General features: G+C 38.4%; 4 protein-coding genes across 4 annotated transcripts in view; 2 read left to right on the top strand and 2 right to left on the bottom strand.

Moving 5' to 3' along the window:
• LOC112564860 (serine/threonine-protein kinase 10-like) overlaps nucleotides 1-1,818 on the bottom strand; it is a 43,932-nt gene extending 42,114 nt beyond the window's left edge. Inside the window, 1 exon segment of the mRNA XM_025239939.1 lies at nucleotides 1,421-1,818. Within this exon segment, the coding sequence (XP_025095724.1) occupies nucleotides 1,421-1,585 (165 nt within the window). The 5' untranslated portion in view covers nucleotides 1,586-1,818.
• A 1,570-nt stretch (nucleotides 1,819-3,388) lies between these two features.
• On the top strand, nucleotides 3,389-5,574 carry LOC112564503 (ganglioside GM2 activator-like). The gene is made up of 4 exons (XM_025239358.1): nucleotides 3,389-3,549; nucleotides 4,040-4,235; nucleotides 4,481-4,700; nucleotides 5,288-5,574. The coding sequence occupies exons 1-4, from the start codon at nucleotides 3,465-3,467 to the stop codon at nucleotides 5,372-5,374; spliced, it is 588 nt and encodes a 195-aa protein (XP_025095143.1). The 5' UTR covers nucleotides 3,389-3,464; the 3' UTR covers nucleotides 5,375-5,574.
• Nucleotides 5,575-7,236: 1,662 nt separating this feature from the next.
• Nucleotides 7,237-10,678, top strand: LOC112564595. The gene is made up of 4 exons (XM_025239520.1): nucleotides 7,237-7,413; nucleotides 8,309-8,504; nucleotides 8,926-9,148; nucleotides 10,392-10,678. Exons 2-4 carry the CDS (start codon nucleotides 8,344-8,346, stop codon nucleotides 10,467-10,469), a joined length of 462 nt encoding a protein of 153 aa, XP_025095305.1. The 5' UTR covers nucleotides 7,237-7,413; nucleotides 8,309-8,343; the 3' UTR covers nucleotides 10,470-10,678.
• Nucleotides 10,679-12,120: 1,442 nt separating this feature from the next.
• On the bottom strand, nucleotides 12,121-20,327 carry LOC112564594 (F-box/LRR-repeat protein 20-like). The gene is given in 11 exon segments (XM_025239519.1): nucleotides 12,121-14,891; nucleotides 15,335-15,517; nucleotides 15,696-15,851; nucleotides 16,045-16,269; nucleotides 16,425-16,661; nucleotides 17,063-17,111; nucleotides 18,125-18,204; nucleotides 18,546-18,661; nucleotides 18,903-19,058; nucleotides 19,537-19,722; nucleotides 19,725-20,327. Coding segments are annotated over 11 exon segments (1,629 nt in total). The 5' UTR covers nucleotides 19,837-20,327; the 3' UTR covers nucleotides 12,121-14,762.
• Nucleotides 20,328-21,055: the final 728 nt, after the last annotated feature.

The raw sequence follows: 21,055 nt of genomic DNA, 5'->3' as shown, positions 1-21,055 counted from the left end.
ATTGACACTGTTTGATGATATATGCTTGTAGCCCCATGGAGTTTCCCTATGTGGGAATAGCCCTTAGCCAAGATTGGTTCTCCAGAAAGAAAAGATTCTTAAGAAATCTAGATGTAAGAATACAAATAAAAAATGAAGCATAACATGTTGTTATAGCTTTACCAACAGTCTACAACATGAAGCTAACCAAGTACTGGTACTGATATAAAATCTTTTATTCTTTTAGTTTGTCAAAGAAATTGTGTACTTCTAAAATATCTTGAATGAAAATGATATTTTAAGAACTAGAGACAACTTGCTAAAACTTGTGATAATCATATCATTAGATTTGCACAAATGCACAAGCTCAACCTATAATGTATTATTTAGCAATGCTGTTTTGATTACTTTTCACATGAAAGCTGTCTGGTCTGGATGAAATAGTTTATCTAAAGTTTCGACTCACATACTTAAGGCAAACATTTAACAGATAGAATTAACAATTAACTGATAGAATACAGGTAGAATGGTGACTATAGAATGAAGCTGCTAAAGATATTTCATCTATGTTTCTATTTAAAAATATTAAGTACTTAAAAAATACAAATAACACACAGATGCTATGATATATATATATAAATAAATATACACACATATACACTACCTTGTAAATTTAGTCTTATAGCTGTTTACACAATACACCAATATACATATTGTGACATAATCTCAATGTGTGAGTGAATGAGTGAGACAGAAAATGAAAGAGAGAACAAAAATGTGTAACAAACTCATAACAAGTGATGATATACACTTTCTGTATCCAAGATTACACAGGCTTGACAAGCCTGAAACCAGTATTATGAAGACATTAAAAACAAATTTGATGGGTCATAGTTACAAAGTCTTGAATGCTTCATTGGCAGGTGCACTGCATTCAAACACTTTTCTATAAATTGTTTACATCCCTAGATATATGTCAATGTATTTCTAACTGTAGACTTACAAGCTTGGACAACAGTGTACACTCCTCAAACCTGCCTCTCCATATCTTGCATTAGTATGAATTGGGGAATGTAAGATTAGTTCAGCACAATTTCTACAACATTTTAGAATATCATTTACTTCACCCTTCAACTCCAAAAATTCGCCCATTCCCCAGTAAACTTTCACATTATCAAAGTCAGAATGCCTGCCACATCAAAGAGACGCGCCCATCAACAAAATCCCTGTGCACCTAGATTGACATGCTAGACTCGAATCCACAAAATAACGCTTGTTGCATTAGCTGTTTAAACCCAGCTATTTATATATTGGTTTTATGCATGGTGTGGGTAGATATGCACACACCATACATATGTTTATGCAACATTACAACCGCAGAATGGGTTGACACCCTTGTCCTCACATCATAAAAGCAGGAAGAAAGTACACGGAAACTCACCTTGTAAACTCTCCCGAAAGCTCCATCTCCAAGTTCACTAACTATATCCCAAAGCTGCAATGGATCAATATCCTTCTTGATGTTTTTATTCCACTGTCTTTTTTTCAGGTGATCATCATCCCCGCCGAAGCGAAATAATCGTTTAAAACTGTTTAGAAACGACATGTTGATAATCCTCGTCCAGATGATTAAACTTCTTTAGTTGTCATTGGAAAACGAACTGGAAAGCACATTAAAAAGTAGGAAGTAAATAGTCTTCGTGTTACTGCTTCTAATTCTATGCTGCATGACACGTTTCTACATAACCCATAATAACTTTCTTCATCCTTGACTTATTCCCAAGCAGGTTTACCACAGGTCGCCATTTTGGATGTTTTGCACTTGCGCAGTGGGAGGATTCTGTGCGTCACGTTGAGTTCCTGTTGCTAAAATTAGAACACCTCTCGCCGTTATAAGGGCGAACCACACGATGGGCGTAGCTGACTCTATTGTATCCGTTGCTGAAAATATGAATTGCTAAGCTCGAATTGTATCCAGCTAGATAATGTACGTTTACATGTTCAGCATCATCTGAATGAAAAGCCCGATTAAGACCCCAAGGAAACCCGAAAATAACAGTTAAACGATCGTTTTACCTGTGGGTGTGTGGGTTAATTCGTGCACTCGCGTAAATATTCTAACAATTAAACGTTCTGCTCGGTAAACATAAAGATCGAGTTCTAGCCAACAAAAGCAATAAACTTATTTGGTCAGGGTTTACTGTGTCTATTAGAACTGAAAAAACTGTGTATTGTAATTTGTGTTTCGTTCCTTTCTGTGTGCCCGTTTGTCAACTGCGACATTCAATGTTTACAGTTTCTCCACGAACTTAATTGTATAAATGGACTGCTTGCGGACGATTTTTTTCCAGAAGTTGGTGTGTACACAATATGTGTGTTAGTCACATTCATGAGGCTGGCAGCTGAGAACTTCACAAATAAACATTGGTCTCGGCAGCCATGTCAGACATCAGTCCACCTGTATTTAGAAATACAGTCCAATTGTCACTTCCTGTTTTCTCAACAAATCCAGATGTGATTGAAATCCGTTATCTCCCAAATTAATGGGGGGGGGGGCAATTTTAATTGTTTCCGTTGTAAAAGTTGTGTTATTTGGAGTCCCCGAAACACATACACGGCGTCTCTTGCCTCCCATTCCTTCGATCTGATCCGCGACATCGTCCGGGTGACGGCGGGTACCTAGGCTAGCTTTGACTTTAAAGCCATGCCATACACATTCGAACACTCAATGAGAAATGATCTTCAGAATATTCTTCTCGTAAATATTCACAAAATATCTTTACAAATCCTCCTGAACACTTCCCCCTCCCTTCAAAAATTACCAACCATCGGAGGTAAAAATTTCCTGTCGTAACACCATATCAAGCCGTTAATTTAAGATCTACTTTGATAAAACGCGGAAATGCAAAGTATGACAGTAACAATAAAATAATAAAATGTAAGATAACAAGAAAAAAAAAACAACTCCGTGACAAATAATAAATACGAGTATTATTTTCTCCTCATGACAAGCAACAGCTAATTACAGCATATGTTTGAAGGAATCGGAGTTTCAAAGCCACAACTCAAGAAAGACAGCTCAATGTTCTAGATCTAGATGATGAAATAAAAAGGAACGATATTATATCTTAACTTCTTAAGGAGAAATAAATTTGAACTTTACATACATTTGAACTTGACATGAACTGTCTCTAAACAATCCCCTGAAATCATTTCAGATCAACATAAAAATATATCTCTGGTATAAACTTTTGATCTTTGCACCCAAGATATCACAGAAACAAAACGGTAACAAAACCAACTGTATCTGAAGATGCACTTTTGTCGCATATTTATTTTAATAACCAAGCCCTTCACATACCGTGGTCCACATCTTATCCTACCTGATCTTTTATAAAACGCGCGTTTTGGGTACCAGACTATATAATTCGCAATTCTCCTACCCTTGGGACAAAAGGGTTCAGACAGAGAAGCAAAGAAGCAGAATGGTTTCTTTCCAGAATTTGATTTTGGCTTTCAGCGCGACAGCTTATATAACAGCAGCCTCGCAGCTGCAATGGACCGATTGCGGTAATGGTTTCTTTTAGTTGTTCCGAGTAGTTGGGTGAAAAAGATGTAATGATGCAGGCTGAAAAAAGTTTGCTTCAGAGAGCATTCGATGTGTGGATGAAATGTGGAGTCCAGCTTTGCATTCGGTCCTTCGAACGTTTGATACTTTTCTTTCTATCCTTTCTTATAGGCACTCAGGAAGACGAGTTACATGGGTATCTCTAACTGTTGTTATATTTTATTCGTTCAAGCACGCATCAGACATTCAAAGTTTCGCTTGGAGATGAGCGTGTCATTTAACTGTTAAGTGATGTTGGTTATAAAGAAAATTGGCCGAATATATTGCCAGTATGACCTACTCTCTGTGTGTGTGTGATAGAGAGAGCATTATATCAGGAATGAGAGCCTCAATTAAAGCTAATTATGTTGCCATATATTAAGACATAAACAAGGTACATGTTACTGTTAAACCCCTCGAATTATCTTAACATGACAGCTGTACTATGCATAGGTAGCGATCCAGGCCTTGTCATCAGCAGTTTATCCATAACGCCGATGCCCATGGAGATACCCGGTTCAATCAGCCTGTCCGTGAGTGCCCGGACTTCCGTCCCTATTCCAGAAGACATGACCATCAGCCTGATCATCAAGCGTCACACCTTTCTTCTCGATGTTCCACTCCCCTGCTTCTTGCACATCGGTTCTTGGTGAGTTTGGGCACCATAATGGCTAAAACACGACTTCTACTAGAGCTTCAGGACATAGAGTTCTGCCCTCGACAAAGCTATATATTCTTCATCTTTCGATCAGATATTCTGAACAAGAAACCTGTAGGTCTCAAAAATCAAACTAAACAAGAAAACAAAACTGTTAGTGAAAAAGGCAAGTTGCTGTGCAAAATTTTCATGTTTTTCCAATGTCCATTCATGCATAACCTCTTTTGCACGTGCAGTACCTACGAGAACACGTGCAGCAAGCCGTTGGTGGACACGTTGATATCCGAGAACTGGGCCGGCATCACGGCCGACATCGGGCAGCAGATCAAGACGATGTTGTCCACGTTGCCGGCACTCAACACAACGTGTCCACCTCCAGTGCCAGCCTCCATCGCAGTCAACAACTACAGCATCCGCCTGCCGGCCATCCCAGCCATTCTCACCTTCATTGTCGATGTGCGGTGAAAGAGTTTCTTAAAAATATTACCTAATCAGTCGATATTTTCTTTCACCACTTTCCTTTCACTGTCTTTTTAGCCACTGAAAGGTTAAGTTAGAAAAGAGTTTAGGTGAACGTAGGAGAAGAGGATCTCAGTGGTTTACCGTGTCAAGGATTATTATTAAAAGTGCTGGGTGGGAAGGGGGAGGATTCTAACCACAGGTCCAAAATAACGACCTTGTCTCACCCCACCCCCCTCCCAAAAAAAAAAAAAAATAATAAATAACTAAATGTACGGGTGGGGTTTGAACCCCTCGGTTATTTTTTTGGCTACGTTACTTGGTTCTGTCGTTGTTTTCAACCACTACTGGTGTAGAGACATTGTCATGATTCCGGTAATTACTGCCACTGTTTAAACTATTTTTATGTACTTATTTGCGTGCCAGGGGTACTTGTAGCCGTTTGGGCGGCATGCATGTCTGTGAGATCTGTTTAAAAAATGACTGTCGAGCATTTGCTGGAAGTAGGGTGAGCGAGAAGAATAAAATAGAGAGACTGGCCAGAGATGATCACTCCTGCACTTTCACATTATGTCATATTGCAGGGTGACTACTCAGTTGTGGCGACTGCTCGTGACAAAGCCACTGGCCACACCCTGATGTGTGTGTTTTTCGAGATGAGCATCAAGTAGCAGCGAATGTATGGGCTTTCTTTGCAGCAGATGAAGAGTGGCATACCCTCCATCCATCTTACATTTTGTAATATTATTGCAATGGCCATAGACCTTTTCACGCGATTTCTCCAGCTACAGATCCTCGATTTTCTATCGCACTTGTAATGATGATCGTGGCAAGATAAAATTAAAAAAAAAAAAAATAAAAACATTCTATGAATTGTCTTCCTGCTAACCTGACTGCTTTGAGACTGACAGTGTATGACACGAAGAATGACAAATATACCTTGCAAGAAACTACTTTGAAAAATGAGCTGTTATTATGTAGTGAGGAGGTGGTGGAAATGAGCTGGCATTTCTTTTTAAAATAGGTTGAAATCCTGTTGACGGGTTGGGACCCTGAGCGGAATTTAGTTCCTGTATCGTCTTTTTTAATCCTAAGAAAGGGGTGGCGCACCACGAGTACATTCCAGTGCGAGTTAGTACAGGTTTTTTTTTTTTCAAAAGCGATGATAAACTTTCTAGCTTGTTAAGATGGTTCGTAAGCTTTCAAAAATTGTTGTATGAAAATAAAAAGGAACGAACAACTGCCGCACTACGATTTTTTTTTAATTACGCGGGGTTCTATAATCATCTTCACCAGATAATCATCCAACCCAAGAGTGCAAAGGATATCCGAACAACCACAAATCCTAACCTAATGATAAGTTGCTGTGCATGTAGACAATCATTTAACATGCAAACGTTGACCTGACCAAGATGTACCCATATCAGAAGTAATGTGGATCATGAAAAAACGATAATGGCAGGGTCATTTCAGAGGCACAGACACCATATGCCTGCTTAAAAAGAAAGACTTTCTAAAACTGGAAAAACTTAGCCCCTCCCTCCCCTTCCCGTCTTTATTAATTATTGTTTTATTACGAAAATATTCAATGAACATAATTCTCGTTAGAGAAAAAGCATACGAGGCGATCTACTCCAGCAAGAAAGGAAGAACTGCGTGGGAGGATTTACATTTCGATTTACATCAGCTTGAGAAAGTATAAGCCCCTAAAGGCATATGAAAGCTTTTTACCACAAACTGAAGAATCCTTACTACTTAATTTGCTGTCAAAAATAGAAATTCCTACCATATCAGAGTTAATTCTTAAAATACATATTATTTTTACCATAAAAAAAGGAGACTGGGGCAAAATGGTAAATTGTTAATGACAAAGATCTGTAGATCACGATGCTTGTACATTTCCCGAATAATTCCTCAAAATTCACTTCCTCCAAAACATTCCTAAAAATCCTGCCAGCAAACGAGGTAGTAGTTGATGTGGCACTAAATGGTCGACAGCTGAAGTCCCCTCCTTGATGAGACGTGGAAATACAAAACAGTAACAGACAAGCACCATTGGCCAACATCCAAACGGTTTAGAAACTGTTATCTCTGTACAAAGACAGCACACTATACTGATTAAAAATTAAGAAAAAAGTGAATAGGAATTGGATTTGTTCGATTTGCCGTTGTTGGTCACATCTGAAAAAAATGGGTGCCATCTAAATCTGCACCACAGATAGAAGATCTTTTATTATTATTTACTGAAATATATTTTGTTAATTAATAAAACAGTTACAAAATTCAATAAACCCCTTCAAATCTGCATAGTAGAGCTGTTATGTTGAACAGTGAAAAACCTGCTGTCGGTTTTTACAAGATAACAGAAACATAGGTGTTTCATACAAAAAGGAGACACTGAGAACTGCCAGTTGGTACACACAGCCAGTAAGTCACTCATCGTTCCAACGACTCAGACACTCGTTGCACCATGGCCTGCCCCCCAACCCAACCCACTCCTACCTCCCAGCCAGCTTTTCTAAAATGTGTTTCGGGTAGTAAGGTGATTCACTATCTCCCGACCCTTGCGACTAAAGAGGTTGAGACAGCGATTCTGACAGGAGACGAAGGAGCCCTTGTCTTCAATGGAGCCTTTTTCGAGTCTTAATTTTGGCTTTGAGTGCGACAGTCTGTCTGGCAGCAGTCACGCAGCTGCAATGGACTGATTGCGGTAACAGTTTCCTTCGTTGGTGCTAAAAGCAGGGTAGATAGATGAAAATGATAAAACGATGACAAGTATGAGCAGGCTTAGAGAATAAGGTTGCAGGGTCATGCGCAGCGCGGATGACATCCGAGTTCAGCCTCGCATTCAGTTCTTCAATCATTTGATCGTTTTCTTCCTACCCTTCCTTCCTTCCTCTTTTCTGTCTGCATCCGCGAAGATTGATCGACGTGCAATGAGAAGCTGCTAATAGTTATTTTTTCTTTTCGCACGCCTCGGACAAGAGAAGATGCCAGATGCCAGAATATTCCCTGGACATTTTATTTCATCGAACTGTTAAGTCACTTGCTACAAAGACGATTGGCCAAATTTATTAGTCATCATGAGCTCTTGGGAACTCGCAGGCAGTCGATGGCCCTGATCTACAATCAGCTGCAGATGTAAGGAGCTTGTAGGCAGGTCCTGAACATCGTGCATGAGGTGGAGGATGTAAAGCAGATGAGGGATGGTAGTGCTGGCTAGAGGCAATAGCAAAAATATGAGCGGGGAGAGGGGTAATGGGGGAGATGAAAAAAAAAACCAGTTACTGGAGGGGATGCCTTCTGCTGTGTCGATTAGTACGGGGAGACAATCATAATATGTCCTGTGCATTTTCTGTGACGATTGATATCTTTTGTATTGTTTAAGTGTGTAATGTCAATCGGTACTCGTTGTATTCCAGCTTTTATGACATAAGGGTACAAACACTACTCATTTACTCAGATGCTTGTGTGTTTGTGGAAAAACCAAGCAGCAATTGATGTACACTAATTAACCATTATGACGATTTGTACATATAAACAAATCATCGGTTTATGACCGCATCACCACATCTTGCATCGTCTTGACTGTATAATATACACAGGTAGCGATCCAGGCCTTGTGATCCATAGCTTATCGATGACGCCGATGCCAATGGAGATACCCGGTTCAATCAGCCTGTCCGTGAAAGCCCAGACTTCCACCGCCATCCCGGAAGACATAACCATCAGCCTGTCCATCAAACGGCACACATTTCTTCTCGACCTTCCTATCCCCTGCCTCTTCCACATCGGTTCTTGGTGAGTCTCGGCAAAAATCTTGCTTTAGCGAGGACCTCGGGTCGTGGCGATCAAGTTATATTCTACCAACGATTCTATTCTACCTTGATTAATTCTTTTCTTTGGTGTAGTTCATGTTATTCTCAACTTGCATTTGCATAAAAACACGTGCAAGAAAGCATAAAATGCTTGCATTCACACACACACACACACAAGTGCTGGAAGTCAAACCAGGATACTCAGGGAAATCACCGACCGTTAGTAGACACCCGAGTTTCACTATCGTTATGACACTTGCTTTGAGTCACTGTGCCCTCCACAGAAACCAACAGGATCTAAGAAAACAACAAGTAAAGAAGAATCGAATGCAAGTTGTTGTGCCGTGTTCGTGTTGATATTTTGCCTCGTGGTCAGTCACGCATGACCTCTTTTGCACGAGCAGTACCTACGAAAACACGTGCAGCAAGACGTTAGTGGACACGTTGATATCCGAGAACTGGGCCGGCATCACCGCCGACATCGGGGAGCAGGTCAAGACGATGTTGTCCACGCTCCCGGCACTCAACACGACGACGTGTCCACCTCCAGTGCCAGCCACCATCGAAATCAACAACTACAGCATCCACCTGCCGGCCATCCCAGCCATTCTCACCTTCATTGCCGAGGTGCTTTCTCTTCTCGAACACACACATTCTCTCTTTTTAAAAAAAATATATATAAGGGGTCGAATTGGTTTGTTCTTTAAAATTTAGCAATTGCATAGTAAGTGCCCATGGCAAATTTGATCCATATCCCAGTTAGAGAATGGTCAGTCGTAAAGGTAAGACAGTCTATGAAAGTGTTGGGGTGGAACTGATGTCAGGGTTTTTCTCCCACAAAGAACCCGTCTTCTATTTTTAATGTGTCATCGTCTCTTACCTTAAATAGCTTTAATAGTTCCTCGGCGTACAAACTCATCTTAAATGGTATAACAGTGACACCTTTAAAGCAAATGCGTATAGTCTGCCCCGTAAATAACAGCTCAGAAGGATTAAACATTCTTCCACCCGCTTTTCTTTATGCACCCTTTTCAGTCAATGTACATTTCGAGTAAACACGCCTGTTGTGACTGCTACTACTGTTCAACTCTATGTGCATACAGGCTGATGTAACATAAGCAGTTTGAGCAGTAAACATATCTGAAATCGCTTAAATTTATTATCGAGCCCGCGGGATAACCAGTTGATTATAGTCTTCTATCTCTCCTACCCCCATCTCCAAATAATACAAAACATAGTTTATTACATATAGTTTATTGCAGCAGTGGGACTCGATGAATGTCGATCCATGGCTTTAGCCATTCAGTTAGCGCCTAGCTACCTACGCACCCGGTCCAAGACCGTTAATAAAAGTTTTTAAAAAAGGGTGGCAGGAGGAAGTTCCAAGACTGTGCTCGAAAAGGCGACACGTAGCTTTTTCAGTGTTGAACTCTCTGACCTTACTCAGGTGTGCTCATGTTGTGAAGTCTGTGTGCGGTCCCAACAGAGGTCTTCTTATCAATCAACTTGTGGGAATGCGTGCTTCTGAGCTAGTGTCACCTGCCTCAGGCGCTTGTCCCACGTATATAAGTCGATTTCTCTCTCTTTAAGTTGTATATCTGTTGTCATTCAGGTTTCTAAAGTTCAAGGAAAAAATATTCAGATAGGTCAGCAGCTGTGCGGTCTGTTCCACTTATTCCACTGCCCCCCTCAACTGGAGGGTGGGTTGGTGGTAGGAAAAGGGGAGAGAGGGGAAAATCGCGTGTGGAAGAGTAGCGCAAGAGGCAGAGACTATAGTTTATAGCTTCTGCACCACATATTTCCATACTTACTTATTATGCCTGTGTTCTCCAATTTAAAAAAAAGTGTCACGCCCTTTGTTATGTGGCAGGGTGACTACTCAGTGGTGGCAACAGTGCGCATGACAAGGCCACGGGCCACACCCTGCTGTGCGTGCACCTCGAGATGAGCATCAAGGAGAGCAGCGCATGCACGGGCTTCCTTTGCGGCAGATAAAAAGGGGCGTGCTCAACTATAGATATATATAGCAATATTATTTTTAAAGCAGCCATTATATGAGCAAAGTGGTCTGCTTCGGCCCGCGCTATTTTTCCTGCTCCGGGATATGGTATGTTGTATGTCGTTGTAGGATTTCGTCCCAATAAAACCTTAGGATTGAATCAGCTGCACGTTTACTTCCTGCTATGCCGACTGCATTCAGATTGACACACACAACACTGGAAGTAAGACATTCTCAGTCTGTTACAGGCACAACGGTTACATCGAAGTCCGGTCAGATAGCATCAGGTTTACCGAGTGTGACAAGTATGGCGTAGGCGAGACAGCCACAAGTCGCCATCTTAGTAGCTGACATTGAGAATATAGAGCGCATGACTAATAAATGTTTTTCTAGTTAAATCATTAGCCCGTTCAAGATAAACCTTACCCTGACCTCTAATAGCTGTATAGTAAACTTTGGGAACAGTAATGACATTTTATCAACACAACACGAAATTCGCATTTTTTTCAGCGCACGCACGTACAACACGAAGGACCGTGAAGACCGCACGAGGGGACGGCGAAAAAAGTTTGTTTCTGACTCTTGTAGGAAGCAAATGCTAAATATATATATAATGAAATAAAATAGCAAATAACGTTAATTAATAAAGGCGCTTGCTTGGAGAAAAGACGTAGGGGTTGGGGGGTGGGGGAGGAGTGCGAATAGAGAATTTGAATTTTCCTCATCCCTCCTCCCCTCAAGCGCCGTGTGTGTTTTGTGCTGTCAAAAATTAGGTTTGCAAATGAAACAAAAGACAAGTGAGCGATACACATTGTACATGAAAAATTCGTTATAATACGCCAACCTGTTTACCCTGTTTTCGCAAGATCTCAGATGTGCAAGATATTAACAGAAGCTTATTTGTATGTGTAAAGCATTTCTCACCAGCAGTGTCTTCTTGACATTAAATTTACTCTTTACCTTGAAGTTGTATTATAGTCCCTGGTCATTAACAGCTAGCAGTTTTCCAATTATGAAGAGTTTGTTCCCCTCTTTGTTTTGGATATTAAGAATTTTTTCGGAATAAAGTTTGTTACTCTCTATATTTTTGCGTAAAAGTATAATTTTTCAAATAGGCAGGCAGGTTATTATTTTTTTTATTATCATGAAACCATTCTGTAATAGAAATAACTTTCCTATCCAGGAATTTGCCAGCGCTTAAATAATAATTAAAAAAAGGCATTCGGGAACTGTCATCGTTATGATTCTCCACAAACTAGTAAAGGCTGTAAAGGTAATCTGCAGTAAGGCTGATCACCCAGGCCACTAATCTAGGTCCGTGGCTGTCACTAGAAAGGTTACCTTAAGGATACCATCAGAAATCTGTTCAAGAATCATTATTGCCTATAATATCGGCTACCCAGTAAAGAAAGAATTTAAAGTCACTTTTACTCATGCACACACCTCCATTGTCACAAGAGTGTCACTAAATCTTTTCCTCAATTAGATAAAAATAATGTTATTGAACTTCCCTTATAATGACAAGACAACAGTATAATTATTTAATATCTTCCATCTATGCCAAAAAGAAACTGATTAAAAAAAAAACAAACTCAAAAGCTGACAGTTTAGCTTGAACATGATTTATAAAACAACAGAACTATTAACATAGAATGAACAGGTGCTGAAAAAAATCTGTGCACGGATAAGTGTCAAGATGTTTGCCTCTTCAATTAAAAATTACTCCTTGACTAAAAAAGCCATTTTACCAAATCCAGTAATATTACAGTGGTGCCATAATACTTAAGATTTTCAGATTGTTACCAAAATTCTAGTAGTGTACTTTGTTTTTCACAAGCATGTAAAAGCATTTGCACAAAACATGAGATCAAGGGCAAAATCTGATCACTTTGCTGCAACTTAACATAAAACCCTAACAAATCTTTAACCAAAACGACAAACACCAACTGTCAGGATATGCAGCAAAGTCCTGCTTGTGTCTTCAAAACTGGAGACGCCACATTGTACTTTCCAACTCCTGTAAAGTTTACGGAATGTTGCCAGAGAAGCCTTGCAAACCAAACTTCTGATGCATACTAGCACATGTCTTCCTAAAAGAAAATCAGATTAATTTCAAATATGTAATTAAACATTACATTTAAAAAACCCCTGCAAATATAATTCATTTTTCTTCATGCAAAGTTCTATTTGCAATCACTGAAAAATGACAGCTGCTTTCAAGTTCAAGCAAAAAGATCAGAGAGTTCTTGAAAGGATTTGGTATTTAACTGTAAGGCAGACTTCCACTTTGTCCACAACAATATATTGAGATAGTATTCTAATCTGGTGATTAGTGGATTATTGCAACATTTTTCTTCACAACAGACTAAGAACAATAATCTAAACAGTAACAAGTGCAAAGATTTCAGGGCACAAATTTCTCTCATAACAGGTATAGCTGCAGTTAAATCTCTGAAACCACAAAAAATATTCTGGGAACAAGTTTTTCATGATAAAACCAACAGTCATTTAATTAAAAAAATGTCCTTCATGAAGATAATTCTTTTATACAAATCATTTGTTCATTGTGCAAGTGATAAAAACATTCGAACAGCAATAAAAGTTTGATAACAGTTTATAAAACTGAATACTGCTGATACTCTTCTTCCATGATTGGCTTATGGTAGTCTGCACTATTACCATTTGATGATCAACAATAACAGCACAGTCATTTAGTCCCCTTTGCATACCATTCTGTTGCCAACAATATAAATTTTGAGGTATGGCACAAACTATGAATCAAACTTGGTGCAATTCAATCATTGCTCTGAATTATGAAATATATGACCATGATCACAAATTCGGAATGAACTATGGCTAGAAACGGCTGAGGAACCTTGCTGCTGGTCGAGAGAATTCATTATTTTGCCAGAAGCCTCTTAAAGGGGAGGTAAGAACCCAGCCCAGAAGACTGATCATATTAGTAAAACCTCCCTATTAAGACTTTAAATTTTTCCAAGAGCAGGTCATAATTTAAGTCTTTCATTTTCAAAACATGACTTCAAACACATAAGTTCAAGTTCATTTATTTAAATGTTAAAATAAAGCTTTTAAAAACCATATTATAGAGCTTTCTTTGTTGTTTTTACTTTTGATCGTGCTCACTTATTCACTGTTGTCACGGACCTACACAGCACTTATTTTGTGATAGACAAAAGTGCTGTCTTAAAATGCACCTAAAGTATTTTTTTTAAAATTATATTTCTGCGTAAAGCTGCAATACAGCACACACAGTCCATCATAAGAATCATATTTTAATGAACACGTTTTCTACAAAAGGTTGTTAATGAAGCATATAATTGATTTCTGCAGAAAACTGTAATTTAGGGTAAACAGTTGGCCATTTTAAAAGTGTATTTAATTTTTTTTTAGCATGAAATTTCTGCAAAAATGTTGTAATAGAGCAAAAACTATTGGTTGTAAGGTGTGATGGAAAGGTAACCATAACAGAGATGGCATTTATATAGCCTATCTTGTATCTAAAATGGAGTCACCATATGGAAAGTCTTAACGAGGAAGTTTTAATGTATAACCCAAAAGTGTAGGTTCTAATTTCAAAGGACACTGTATGTGCCAGTTTACTGTGAATTTGCTTTTTTTGTATAATAGATTAAAAGATGCAACAGATTTAGATTCATTTATTTTAACGTTCTGACCCTTTAGGATCGATGTTTTGCTTTAAAGACAGTGCATTTCTTCTCCCTCATGTGAAGTAGCATGACATGAAATTGAACGACTAAATTTTCTTTTTAGGGCATTTTGGATAGTTGGAATATATCATGATCTTACCTTTTGCTTCATTTTGCTGTTTGTGAACTAAATTAAGATCACCTTCTGCTGCACAACTGGATGCATATGAAAGCTAGGAATTCACAGGAATGCTGTTTTAAATCAAAATTATTATGAACAAATGGCAATGTATGCAGAAAGCATTCATCATTTTGCTACTTTTATATGTTAAGCTTAGATCATCAGCTGGCACCAGTCAAGTCATGAATGCTGATGATGTGCTAAAGTGACTACCATAGTCCATCATGCCATTAGATTGTGCTAAAGGCAATTGTACTTCACGTGCCATATCAGTTCAGTAAAGTGACAATATTTATGTATATGAGCAGTTCATGAATCCCCAACAAAAAGGTATGAAAAGAAAAGGTGCACATAACTCTCGTATCACAGAATAAGATCATTTTCATTTTTTAGTCATGATACACTTGACGACAGAAGATCCATGCGGCAAAATTCACCAGTGTCCAAGTTTTTAGCCATCAGCTGGTTAGGAACAGCATTGGGAATAACATGGCAAACAAATAACCTGGTGATGCAGCAGTCCTGCAGCAAAATCATGGAATGGTTTTGTTATAGATAACACATAGTTGGATTGTCAACACAAATCCTCTCCAATTTCTTATTTCTCATCATGTGGCGTCTTTGTTATGTTTTTAAATACAGCCCTCAAGGAATATTTCAATGCCAATAATAACAGATAGCACACTTCTTTTAAACTGGTGTTCTATTCACGTTTTGTATCACTAGTCTTTTTGTTATGAAGTGAAGTGCACAAAAGAATCACAGCTTTTTCAATGGAATAGCTAATAAATAATAAAATCAGGAAATAATAATCTTTAAAAATTGTTAACAACCCAAGACAAAACTTTTAAAATTCATGTATTTTTAATATTAAATTTAAACCATGCAAACATTGGGTATATATAATCTATTTGTCTAAAAGTAATTTTTAGGTTTCCACAATCAAAAATTAAGAGGATGCTTACAGAAAGATATCTGACGGCAGCAGGGGAGATCTGAGCACAGCCATTCAGGTAAATTTCCTTTAGATGTGGACAGCTATTGGCCAGGGCAAAAATACATTTGTCTGTTAAGTTGTGGATGCCTGAGAGCACTAGGCTCTTGATTGGGCAGCAGCGTGCTATCTCGCAAATAGCATCATCAGTAACCTAATCAGACAGATATGTGAAGACACACATGAAACATACCCCAAAATAAACTTAAATCACATTACTTTAATCTGCATGCTTGCAAGCTTAAATGTGTGTGCACACATGCATATATTGCCCTTTCACTCACAACAAGCACATACTTCTGCAACTAATCTGTATCTACACATGAACGTACCTGCCTGCACCCTTTGATTCCCAAATGAGACAGCTTGGGACAGTTTTCAGCAAGCTGGTACAGTATTTCATCATTCACCAATGTATGGCCAGACAACTCAAGAAGTGTAAGTTCATGGCACATCACAGTCACCAAAGACAAGACAGAGAGGTCCAGCTGCACACATAAACGGAATACCCAGACTGGAAGACATCTTTGCCTTTTAAATTAACAACTTATTCAGTTGTTTTCAAAAAGCAAATGGTGCAACAAAAGAGGAAATAACTTTTTATAACACTATAAAACCCACTATCATTTTGCACAATAAAATCATTTGATTATCTAAAAAGAATAATTGTTTTTGTCTCACCATTTTGCAGCTCAGATAGAGTTTCTTAAAGCAAACTGCTCGTTCCTGCTGCTGAAACATGGGAATAAGTGTCAGTCCCTGGATCTGCCCTAGAAGACTGAGGCACAATTCCTCCAGCTTCACACAGTACTTGGTCACAGCCTTCAGGCCTTCATCTGTCAAATTTCTGCAGAACCCACCACTGATGTCAAGAGATTCTAATCTGGGTCCAATGTGTTTCAAAATCTATAAACAAAATGGACAGAAATCATCAAAAGGTCAAAAGGTTACTTTTATGACATACATTACCTGCTGAACAAACTCATCTCAAATACTGCAATATAGATGAGTATCCTGAAAGGCATACCATACAAAAGAAACAGTTTTATGCAAAAGCTGACCTGAGTCAAAGTGGTGTCATTAAGTGCCATTACACCACACAGACGAACAGAGGTAAGAGACCGCAGTCGCTGCATGCCTTCCACAAAAACCTGCTCATCCTCAACTAGGATGCCGCACAGAGACAGCTCTTTGAGGGACTGTGGCAGGGTCCATAAAGCTTGGCACTCCTCTGCTTGTGCCAGACGACTGCAATATGATAGATCTAAGCTCTCGAGCTTCGTGCAGCCTTGAAAAAGCTATAAAGAATAACATTGAGATAAGACAGGAGTCAAATATCATGCTCGCATTGTCACTAAACTCTAAATACTATTGTAGATGAAGAAACTATGGGTAAAGCAGAGGCTACAAAGATGTAAGGTCAAACTTGCAGCTGGTTTCCTGTGGGTGAGTGTAAATTCAGATACCAGATGTCAAAAAATGTAAAAGTCAAGATTGAAAGAAACAACAGATTGTTAAAATGCTTTACTTTTTTGTAGGGGTGGGGGGAGAAGAGAAGTGAAGAGGAACTCCACCAACATTTGCTTCTACATTACCAAATTAACAATCTAATTCCAGTCGTAAGCAATAAGCAATAAACAACAGTAATATTGCAATTACTAATCTTTTCAAATTTCCATTTTACTAAGTTTCAACTTACCTTGATCAATGCTTCTTTACCTACATGTTTTGCACCCGACAGATCCAACCTGAAAAATTCAGGATCAAATACAGAATATTATTTTTAAAACTACTTTGAACAATCTTAGATGCTATTCTAGTTTCAGTACATTCTTTGAAAGCTGAAAATGAAACATTATCTGCAACCGAGTTCTTGTTAGAGAGAAATAATTCTTTTTTTTTTTTTGCTTTAAAAGATGTCTAACTTCAGCTTCATTTCCCTGTAAGAACTTTTCTAATCTTTCTCGTATTTCACAGCACACAGTCCAGCAGTTGTTAAACTTTCACAGTTTGAATGGGAAGGATGAAAAAGCAAAATGAGAAATTGCAATAAGGTGAGAATGACATAAGATTTTTTTGAACATACTCATGCAGCAGTTGTTTCTGGAATTCAGTACAAACTGTTCATGCTGTGCTTTAATTTTCTTTTGCAGGCTCCTGCCCTTTTCTCTGAACTTCCTTGCCCTACATTTGTCTGAGAACTGCATGTTCTCTATCCTTATTACCAGAACAACCACATTAGTCCCTGGATTTTTAGTTATTGTGCTGGAAACAGTGAAACTCTCTTCCCTTCTATAACTTCTATCCACCATCAAATTTTTGAAATGTGGACTAAAAGTACATCTGTTTTATGAGCATTACTTATTACATCAATCAACATAGTTGTCAATAGTTGTGATTATAGTCAATTGACTAGCTCGCCTGCTCATCTTCCTCTGCAGATTTATGATACCCTCTGTCCTTAGTATTCACTCCTTGATTCCTCTTTGTGTCTTGCATGTATAACAGTATTACTTTTCTTCTAGACTGCAGTGATCTAAACATATTAGTGAGAAAAGGATGTATTAATGCAAAAGGTCAATATGTAATTCAAATACTAAACCTGTCCCATTCAACACTACCATCTACTAATCTACAGTACTGACCTCAGTGATATTGTCTACCATCCCTGCCAAGAAAACTTTGAAAACTACAGTTCCTACTAATTAGTACACATCTTAAACAAAATGACCTCTTGTAGTCTCAATACAATGAATCTTACTTTCTTAAGTTGGGGCAGTTTTCTGACAGTTTCCTCACCTCCTCGTCTGTTACACCCTGGCCTCCTAGGCCTAATTCTTCCTGTAAAGATGCAAGAAAGTAATTGTCAAAACACATTTCATCAAGACAGTCTTCATGCTTTGTCCTTTACAAATCTCAAGAAAACCATTTTGATTAGAAAAATAAATGAAATGTCCAAAACATCCATTTTAAATAGCATTCCATTCATAATATTAATACTCAAAAGGAGATTTTTTATCAACAATGGATTAACAGTAAGGAAAATCAAGGGTAAATTCTCACCAGTGTTTCTCAAGAATAGAGATCCTCAAGGGATCTTTTAAAAAGCCAGCACGTGGTTTTAAAGGCATTATTTTACCAGCACTGGACCATGAGCAGAGAGCACCAAGATATGTTCTTACTAGGGTGGAGCTCAGAGCAGCAGCCACCAAGGAGTAAGCGTGTCTATCCAGCTTTAGACAATGGGTGACGTGGAGTACCTTTATGCCACAGCAGTTCTGTGCTAGTGTTGATAATCCTGTCAACAAGCAAATATCCATATCAGTAGCAGTATGCATGCGGACACCTTTATGCTACCAAAATATTGGTAGTTTAGTCCTTAGAGCCTCTCCATTATGTTCTTTCATTATTTAGTTTCATAAGAAAACTATGTTCATAAATGTTACCTTAAGTTACTTCAGGACACCATACATGTTTTGTTACTATTGTTTAACTAAGAACTGTCTTATATATGGTGTCCTAATAGTGACAAGTCTTACCATTAGAAGTCATAAGGGGACATCGTTTGATAGCCACTTTCCACAGAGTAGGAGAAACTAAAGCTGCTAATCCAGCAGATGTAAGCTTGGGTAACTTTTTTAGCTCTAGCACACAAAGCTTGTTCTGCCCTCTTGTTATAGACTGTATTCCAACATCTGATGAAAATGAAAAGAACCCTGGAAGTTTTGTTGCAATCTGCTTGATCTTGTATGTAGCAAATGCTGTTGATTACTTTAATACAAATAAAACCATCTGACTTTCAAAGCTGCAACAAATGACTCAACAACTAGATGGAGACACATATTTTCCATTATGTATATTAAAATATTAGGATGCTTATGTCTTTGGAGGTAACAACTGTATTTATATATATATATAAAGCTAAGATTCCCATTTGAATGCTACAATTTTTTAAAACAAAGTTTTTGATTCCACAGAGGTGCTGTACGTGTGTGTAGTAAAGTGTCAACAAATCGTCATTTCATAAATTAGTATATGCAAAAATATTTCCCTTATATGAGCAATGTATATAATTATAATGATTATAAGTATACTTGAACACAATAATCTTATATAAACTCAATAATGTTGACACTAAAAAATACCTCCATACAGTTTCTGTGTCAGTCATACCTGTAACACTGGAACAGCCATTGACAACAAGAACCTCCAGCTGACATTGTGCATCTGCCAATAATGTCAAGAAATGATCATCCACTTGCTGGCACATGTACAATTTTATGTGCCGTAAAGAGGGACTTAAGAGGTTATAACAGATATGAGGAAGATAGCTTTTGTGAAGCATATCATGGTAGGCCAACGTTCTATGAGGCGCTCTTTGTACAAAGTAGGAAGATTGGAACCAAGATTGGGAATAGAGTCCAGATGCTGCTGTATGCAGCCAAGGCACAGGTCACCCAGTGCTTTCACCATTCTACGAGTGATCAGTTTGTTTCGAGCTCATTTCCAGAGAAGAAAATCTATGTTTTAGAAGGACTAGCAAATTCTCACTCGCCATACCACGCAAAGGGATTCTGCTGATCATTTGCTTTTCATTCTCAGTCACTGCGATATTATTCAATATTTAATCTCAAAAAACCAATGTTGGTGGGATATTAAATTACTGTTCTCTGGTCAAGAGAAGTACAGAAACAATGACTACTTTTACTAAAAATATCCGTGATTCACTGAGCGAGACAATCCCTACAACGTATTTTATTCCGTACTCGAAGATATCAAATGAGAACACTTTTTTTTCTGTTGACCGAGCGCTTGCAAAGTGAAAACAAAGCCTGAACTCACATTCTATGCAAACGAATGTTATAATTCACTAAACGCTATCTCATAATGGGCCAAGACTAAGAGTACACGCTTTCTAAACGACAGGAAGTATCGTTAGGGCTTTATGCACCTTAATGATACGAGAGGTCATCAGCTATCTTTAGGCTTGCAATCTCTACTGACCCCTTATCCAAACAAACAACAAAAACAAAACAAAACAAAACAAAAAAAAAAAAAAAAACCATTTGAAATCCCTAGTCAACGACGTTGAGTTTGGCTGACTAGGATAGGGATAAAGCTTCAGTAAATATCACGGCCTGTAATTTTTGATGGAACCCGTCATGTATGTATGTTTTATAGTTGCATGGTTTCTATTCATATGGGAAGCTTCAGATAAGGGAGATTCCCTATTTTTTTTCACACAGAACTATCTATACTGGTTAAAAACAATGGGAAGGCTGGTTGTATAGCCAATCACTGGTTCGTGGCAATAAAACACAGACAATAACTTGAATAAAACCATTTGTATAACATTAAAGAAACATTATCAGCCAATTTCATTGAAACAAATCATTTAAACAACAAGATTTTGAGCTTTGACCGACATATCCCGAGCTCCTTTTTCCGCTGTTACTTTTCATGATACATCAGGGGAGGGGCCGTAGATATGAAGAGAGAGAACGTCGTTTGCCTAGGCGAAGGTCGGGAACTTATACATTCGACCCCGTGGACACTACTCGATCCATGTTTCTTTACACCAGGGAAACTTTGCCATCGCTTTATAACTATAACCCATAGGTTAAACATTATCTGCGGAGTCGCGATCTGTACATCGCTTTATAATTTTGGAAACAAGACGCTTTTTCTCAAG

The sequence above is a fragment of the Pomacea canaliculata genome, linkage group LG5 (genome assembly GCF_003073045.1).
Source record: "Pomacea canaliculata isolate SZHN2017 linkage group LG5, ASM307304v1, whole genome shotgun sequence".
Lineage (NCBI taxonomy): Eukaryota > Metazoa > Mollusca > Gastropoda > Architaenioglossa > Ampullariidae > Pomacea > Pomacea canaliculata.
This window is presented reverse-complemented; position numbering and strand designations above follow the sequence as displayed.

Coding starts and splice junctions, on each gene's coding strand:
- LOC112564503 (XM_025239358.1), top strand. CDS start 3,465: ATGGTTTCTTTCCAGAATTTGATTTTGGCTTTCAGCGCGACAGCTTAT. Junction 3,550..4,039: donor GCTGCAATGGACCGATTGCG/GTAATGGTTTCT, acceptor TACTATGCATAG/GTAGCGATCCAGGCCTTGTC. Junction 4,236..4,480: donor TTCTTGCACATCGGTTCTTG/GTGAGTTTGGGC, acceptor TTGCACGTGCAG/TACCTACGAGAACACGTGCA.
- LOC112564595 (XM_025239520.1), top strand. CDS start 8,344: ATGACGCCGATGCCAATGGAGATACCCGGTTCAATCAGCCTGTCCGTG. Junction 8,505..8,925: donor CTCTTCCACATCGGTTCTTG/GTGAGTCTCGGC, acceptor TTGCACGAGCAG/TACCTACGAAAACACGTGCA. Junction 9,149..10,391: donor TTCTCACCTTCATTGCCGAG/GTGCTTTCTCTT, acceptor GTTATGTGGCAG/GGTGACTACTCAGTGGTGGC.